This window comes from Blastocystis sp. subtype 4 (genome assembly GCF_000743755.1).
Source record: "Blastocystis sp. subtype 4 strain WR1 chromosome Unknown seqid_0452, whole genome shotgun sequence".
NCBI classification, from domain to species: domain Eukaryota; class Bigyra; order Opalinata; family Blastocystidae; genus Blastocystis; species Blastocystis sp. subtype 4.
In genome coordinates, this window is record NW_014569095.1 from 62 (window position 1) to 7944 (window position 7883).

At 38.3% G+C, this 7883-nt stretch overlaps 2 protein-coding genes across 2 annotated transcripts; both read left to right on the forward strand.

Annotated features, from left to right (window-relative positions):
* Positions 1 to 2785: 2785 nt before the first annotated feature.
* Positions 2786 to 4674, forward strand: JH06_4882 (hypothetical protein; the record flags this gene model as incomplete). The annotated part of the gene is made up of 7 exons (XM_014669649.1): positions 2786 to 2862; positions 2895 to 2953; positions 2986 to 3050; positions 3082 to 3594; positions 3625 to 3698; positions 3727 to 4335; positions 4365 to 4674. 7 exons carry the CDS (start codon positions 2786 to 2788, stop codon positions 4672 to 4674), a joined length of 1707 nt encoding a protein of 568 aa, XP_014525135.1.
* A 147-nt stretch (positions 4675 to 4821) lies between these two features.
* JH06_4883 (glycogen phosphorylase) lies at positions 4822 to 7710 on the forward strand (the record flags this gene model as incomplete). Its single annotated transcript, XM_014669650.1, is given in 11 exon segments — positions 4822 to 4843; positions 4874 to 4990; positions 5016 to 5079; positions 5098 to 5239; positions 5270 to 5548; positions 5579 to 5944; positions 5975 to 6447; positions 6478 to 6753; positions 6784 to 7170; positions 7200 to 7508; positions 7530 to 7710. 11 exon segments carry the CDS (start codon positions 4822 to 4824, stop codon positions 7708 to 7710), a joined length of 2616 nt encoding a protein of 871 aa, XP_014525136.1.
* Positions 7711 to 7883: the final 173 nt, after the last annotated feature.

Below are 7883 nucleotides of genomic sequence, written 5' to 3' on the forward strand. Positions count from 1 at the left end.
AAGAGTGAAACGCATTACTACTTCTCTTGAACAATCATAGATGTTCTGATACTTCATAATAGGATAACTGATATCATCATTCCATACAGTCAGATTTGATGTAACCACTGTATTGATCTTCTCAAATAGAGAATCATACCAACCATAAGGAAGATTAGTGACAGTGAATACAGTATCAACATATGAAATGCCTTTAGGAGCATATCGATTGATACACATTGAATCATCTATTTCCCAAATAGGTTTCCTTTCAACATCCAATGTACAATGTTTAACACGATATCCAATATACTTGAAAGGACACTTCTCAATCTGATTGTCTCCAACACGAATCTCCTTTCCCCAACTTCCTTTACACATTCGATTTGAACGAACATAGAACTGAATATCTCTCATACTGACAGCTTCACTATTGTTGTAACCCTTATAGAATACGAAACGGAAACCATCATATGCACGAGATGGAGTGAAATCCACTTTGTAGAGATCTTGCATATATAAGAATGTGTCATCCTGAACATGTACCAAATCATCTGCTTGAACAATCACATAACTTCCATTCTTATCAGGTACTGTCACTAATCCTTGAATCATGAAATCTACAGGATAAAACTCAGATGATCCATAAAAGAAGGAAATCTGATTGATCCAACTCTGATCTCCATTAGTAAACAAATATGTCAGATTCACAGGAACTGCAATACTCTTCCAATAGTATTGTTCTCCAAATGCATTCTTGGCTGCATACAGTGACTTTGTTTGTACAGGTTGATCACTAGCAATACCATCATAATCACGTAGAAGAATCTCTGCTGGAACAGTCTTCAATTTCAAATCAAAATCAATCATATCTGTTGGTGAGGTTGATGATGTTCGTGTCAAACACACACATATCACATTTGTTCCTTTCGATATCATATCTGAAGGGACTGTTGTTCGAACTGAACTTAGACTCCGAGAAGCCATATCAACATCTGATATCTGAACACCATTTAAGAACACAGTCACTCGATCATGACCTTTGATTGTTACATGAACAATAGATACTTGAGAGATATCATTGACAGAGAATTGTTTTCGGAAATACACAGTAGAATGAGAGAATAATCCCCAACTTCCTGTTTTTCCTTCTTTCCAATTCTTATCACGATACTTCTTCATATTCCAATTCTTATCAGGATTATCACTTATCAAATACTTCAAACTACTTCCAAAAGGAATATCATCACCCAAAGTAATCATTTGTACCTGAAAATCTCCTACCACATTCCAAAACATCGTATCCTGGATATTATCATATTCATCAAGGAATTTCATTTCATCTGATGTTTCCATCTCCTTTGTCATATTGAGATAGTACCTTCCAGGATCCATACATAGGGCTATGTCATACTCATCTGTCCAAACAGTGCGTACAAGATTCTGATTGATATCATAGATATAGAGATAGATTCTATGCCCATAAGGATGTTTGATATGAAGATAAGAAAGCTGAGGAGGACACTGGTTGATATAAATGTTCAATACAACCTCAGAACTACCCTTCTCATTTGATGCTCTCATTGTGAAAGTGTGTACTCCGTATGGTAATCGCACTCCCAATTCCTGATAAATGTCATTCCATCGCACATTTGAACTAGATGATTCAATGACAACTGGATAGTAATGATCTGAAATAGGAATAGAAAATGTGTCGTAGTTATTTGTCAAGCCTACTATATACTCTGGAGCAGTAATCACAGGAACTCCTGAAGAATGATAAGAGAGTGTATTCTGAGATGACTCACGAGACCTCAGAACAGTTCGCATCAAAAGGAGATTGTCTTCACCATAAATAGTGACATAGCATCTGTATGCAGGACAATAGGAGCAGTATGCAATAACATCCATATCATCTTCATACAAACACAAATCTCTAGAACTCGTTAGGGTCACATTCCGAAGGAAAGTGGAGTGATAGTTGATTGTCATAGTCACATCACCTGACTGTGTTACATGATAATAGAAACCAGAGGGACAAGTAATCACATCCAAACTGAACGAAGCACTAACAACCACTGTTGATTCCACTGAAATTGTATACTCCTTTGTTTCATTAGTGTATAGTGGGTATCCACGAATCGTCAGAGTAGTTGTATCAAAAGTCAAACCATCAGGAAGGGATGGAACAATACTCCATTTTCCACCTGGTACAGTACTTGATACATAGTAAACAACATAATCGTCTCTAGCAATGAAGTGGAGTTGAGTAGTCTCTTGACCCTTATCATCTCGGATTATAATTGAATCATCGTTAGTAACTATATATCAATTAAATCCATATTGATTACTTCCAACTACAGACTTTGCAGAAACTAACGTACAACTAACTATACATCATAACCAGAGACTATTCGATACGTAGCAAAGTCAATACAAGATGATGAAACAACATTGGTAATAGATTAAGCTAACAATCATCAGAATTGTCCCGCGGGAATCTGATATTGTAGTAATATGATAATCTTTGTTCAATTCATTTCAATAATGTACTATCATTCATTTCAGAATCTCAAATGAATGAATCAAAGTTGAAACCAAGAACAAACAGATTTCTATTGTTAACAATTCAAATGGAATGTGAGAACTGAATATGAGATCATGATGAATGAACGAAAACCGCGATTATTGTATTTGATGTCTTTCGTTATTATTCTTGCATCCAAACCGGTTTGCTTGGGGGATCTTTTCTCATTTCAGATCACTCATAACATTTCGACAAAATGCAGTAGGACTAACTGGAACAATGGTAACTTTTCATAGACTGGTGACCAGGAAATCTTCAGTGTTGTGGCAACAGTATCCAGTTGAAGAGATAGAAACGTAGTACTACTGACATGTTCTCGATAATATAGGGATCCTTCGACGGAGGCTCTTTTTATAAAGCGAATGGTAGAGTTGTTGTCATCAGATCGTATGGATTTTTTATTTTTGTTCATTTTGCAGTCCAGGGAACGGATGAATTGGTCAGTGAAGTTAACAAGACAGTACAAGATGTTCTATTCAGGGATGTAAAGAGTGGATTTGAATTTTGACTTGTAGTTATCGGAAGCAATTATGTCGCCCAAAGCGAATGAATTTGTGAATTCAATGTCAGAACCACCATCTTGGTTGATTGAATTGTGTAATAGTCCGTTGGGTCGATCTCTCTTCTTGTATATTCTCAAGGATGCATCACTAAGGGACCGTCTATATACAGGAGATTATAATGGTCTGATTGACTTCTTCGTCTCTTCTCTCATTCTGAACTCTTCAACTGTTTATACCGATATTAAGGGTATATCACTCTCAAATTGCACGCTGTCAACATTGCTTCTTCTGTACGAGCGTGTTCTTAAGGAGATTGCAATGTGTTCATCTTATCATGATTGTGATACTCTAATATCTTCGTTCGTAGAACAGTTTACATTTACGACAGCTGAAGAGTTGTGTATCTTTTTAAACTATATGGCGGAGATTGAGAATGCAGTAACTAACGATAATGTAAGGGGAGTCTTAGCAACTCTTTCTGAACGTGTTTTCTTGAAAGCCAGAGGAATGAAACCGTTATCACCTGTATTTTTTACAATTTTATTGTCATCATAGATGTTGCTAGAAGTGTACTGTGGAGAAACGTCACTTAGTGACTTGTTCCCATCAATTATTAGTATTCTATCAGAGTAAGTACAATAAATGCCTGTCAAATAGTGATTATGCAAAGACGAATGAGTTATTGGATTATCTGACAAGATTCTCTTCTGCCCAAGTTGCTTTGTTTCAAAAGAACCGACTTTATGGTCTTGTCTTTCAGAAGATTGTGAACAGCATCACGACGAATCAGTTCACAGAAGGACGTTATCTCGATGGAATAACTGCCATTCTGATATGGTTATTGAAGGGGGAATTAACATCAGCTATTGCTCAGAAGGAAAAACAACAGCTTCTGAGTGTTCTCCGAGTATGTACATCACGAGACAGCTATCGTTTTCACAATGCAGATCTTCAGACAATGATTCTTCAGTTCTGTGGTCTGGAAGGAGAAGAGAAGACGAGTATTGCTTGGTTCTATCGTGAATACTGTATGAAATGGTTAGAAGAGTGTCTTGGAAGCAGTAATCGAAAGAACTTTTCAAAGGAGAGTATGTCATTTTTCTTCGAACTTCTTCTGGAATTGGCAAAGAGTAATGTGTACCGAGAACGTGTAGCAACAATCATGGCTGTATTCCCTATGCTGATGTTGTCCGATGATGCGGATTCGAAGAGTGCAGAATTGAGAAGTAGAGCAAAAGAGTTCATCATTCAGTTGGTGAAGGAAGGGTTTGGAATAGGGGTTGATTGTTACTTAGATACATGAAGATGATTTTGACCATATACAAATCCAACATAACGAAAATCAACCAGCCAGAAGTTCTAGACTTCCTTTATCAAGTGATTCTAACCGTTAATATGCCCTTCCCAAAAGAAGAATTGGATCGGTTTTTGGAGCTATTATTGTATTCGGCTCCCGTACTGCTCAAGACTGTAGACAACAAGCAGAAAGGGTATTTCTTGGAATTTTTGGAGAAGTGTCTGGATTTGAAAGAATCGGGAGGGGTGGATGCAAAGTTGTTGGAAGATGTGATATCATCATTGTCTACAATTCAGTATTTAGGATGACGTGTTTGTTTGATAGAATTGACAGCTTGTCAAATCGAAGAAACCCATCTTTTTACCACTTTCCATATCATGGATATTTGGCCAGGTGATTCAAGACAAAAGAGAATCCAAGAGTTCGAAAAGACCCATAAGTTGCTATACGAGCTAATGTCCTCGTATCTTGGAGAGGGTATGACATTATTTCAGTTAACTTACATAGATATTGATACTATTGAGCGTAGTATCGTGAATCATGTAGAATATACGTTGGCATCAACCCGTTTTGACTTTGACGAAACAAAAGCCTATTTGGCCACTAGCCACAGGTATACAAACAGTTTCAATGAAATGTAGTGTTCGAGATAGACTAATTGAGCGATTCAATGATACAAATGTTATTGTGGACGACTGCAATTGCAAACGAGTGTAAGATTTCCCGTGTAGTTATGAATATAGACACTATTTATCGCTCGAATTTCTGATGGGTCGTTCTCTCCAGAACTCACTTATCAATCTTGGAATTGAAGATAAGTACAAAGAAGCTCTCCTCGATCTTGGTTATGTAATGGAAGAAATCTATGATGAGGTTGGATTTGGTACAGATACTCATTATCAGGAAAAGGATGCAGCCTTAGGTAATGGAGGATTGGGTCGTTTGGCAGCGTGCTATTTGGATTCATTAGCTACGGGGAACATTGCAGCAACAGGATATGGAATTCGATATAACTATGGGATCTTCCATCAAGAAATCAATCACGAAGGATATCAAGTGGAACATCCAGAGTATTGGTTAACATTTGGATCTCCTTGGGAGATTGAACGAGAAGATATTCAGTATGAGATCCAGTTCTATGGGAATGTGGCAGAGACAAAGGATGCGTATGGAAATGTGGTGGTAGGAATAAGAGATCTGAATACTGTGTAGAAGAGTTGGGTCAACACCCAGAAAGTTATAGCATTGGCGTATGATACACCAATCAATGGGTATGGAACGAATCATACAATCAGTCTACGCTTGTGGAAAGCACAACCATGTACAGTAGGAATAGAACGAAACTATGAGACAAAGAAATTCAATCTATCGAGCTTCAATGAAGGAGACTATATTTCTGCTTTGAACAATCGAGAGAATGTGATCAGCATAAGCAGTATTCTCTATCCAAACGACAGTACCTATAATGGAAAAGAATTGCGACTGAAACAACAATACTTCTTTGTATCGGCGACAATTCAAGATGTGATTCATTCGTTCAAAGAACGAGGCCTTCCTTGGGATGAGTTCCCTGAATATGTAGAAAAATAAGAACAAAATGATAGATAGCACACGTTCCAGCTGAATGATACACACCCAGCCATTGCCATTCCAGAAATGATGAGAATCCTGGTGGATCGAGAACACTTGAGTTTCGCCGATGCACTGAGAATCACAACACTGTGTATGAACTATACCAATCATACAGTGCTTCCTGAAGCATTGGAGATGTGGGATGTGGAGTTACTAGGAAGACTGCTTCCTCGACATCTTGATATCATTTATCAATTGAATGATCGCCTCATGAAAGAAGCACAGAAGCACCTTCCGGATGAACCAAACATCTGTACTATCTTGAGTATCTTTGAGGAGACACATCCTCAAAAGATACGCATGGCGAACATGTGTGTCGCCTTTTGTAATCGTGTCAATGGCGTGGCTGAACTCCATACCGAGATTCTTACTTCGAAAGTATTCCATGACTTCTATCGTCTCTTCCCAAATAAGTTTGTGAACATCACCAATGGAATAACACCTCGAAGGTTTCTGTTTTAACAGTGAATCATGAATAGATGGCTGGTATTATGTAATCCCTCACTGACATCACTGATTTGTGATTACATTGGAGGAGAGTTCGTAACTCAATTAGTTTTGATTCAAGAGATTCGTGACTATGTCGATGACGAAGAGTTCAGAAAGCGATGGAGAGAAAGCAAGCTTGCCAATAAGAAGACTCTTGTTGAGTACATCAAGAAAACGATGCAGATTGAGTTACCGCTAAATGCAATCTTTGATACCCAAGTGAAACGGATTCATGAATACAAACGCCAACTTTTGAATATCCTCTAGTAGCACTCATGTTTTCCATTCACCCATAGTTGTATATGGAAGTATCTCCAATTGAAATCAATGTCACCAGAAGAACTCGAATCACAAGTTGAAGTGGTGAAGATCTTTGCCGGAAAGGCAGCTCCTGCATACACAATGGCCAAATCAATCATCCACCTGATAGTGAAAGTGAGTGGAATCGTCAACAATGACCTTTCAATTCGAAACAAGTTTAAGATTGTATTTATTCCCAACTACAACGTGTCTCTTGCAGAGATGATTATCCCTGCAACCGATGTGAGTGAACACATCAGTACTGTTGGAAAGGAAGCAAGTGGAACGAGTAATATGAAGTTCTGTCTCAATGGCGCCTTGCTCATGTGCACAATGGATGGAAGCAGTATTGAAATTGCTCATGAAGTCGGTGAAGAGAATGTGTAGGGTCACCACATCTCTGTAACCATAGATTTAAATTCGGTCCATCTTTTGAAGATCAGGAGAAGGGCTTAGCGACTCCCAAAGGGATTTCCCCACGCATCCAGAAAGTATTTGACTATCTGATGCAAGGAAACGTTATTACAAAGGACGAGGCGTCGTTTATTATCCATCCCCTCACAAATGGAGACTACTTCCGCGTGTGCGCAGACTTTGATGATTATGTCTGTGCCCAACAACAAATGGAAGAAGTCTGGAGAGATAAGGAAGAATGGACAACACGTAGTATCATGACAGTGTCTGGAATGGGCAAGTTCAGTTCCGATAATGCGTTGGTATTGTAGATTCCAGTGATTCATAGAATATCTCAGTATTGCCGATATGTATGGGATGTCTCACCAGTGACAGAAACCAACTCAGAAATGAAACGAACTCGATCCTTCCCTCGTCTGAACTCTCTTCCGAAAGAACTCCACTTCTATCACTTTCATTTTTGTTTGAAACCCAATTGGGACAATTGTAGCAAAATGGCACCTAATTGAATTGTGCTCCATTGTCGTGAATTTGCACTTTCCACACATCAACAACACTCTATGGGTCGTGTGATTCGAGGTGCGTATTTGTAGAATCGAATGAATTCAAAATTGAGTTGATAGAATGAGTTTTGTGTAAATGAGGTACTAACGAGTCGTGTAGGTCAGCGTAAAGGAGCAAA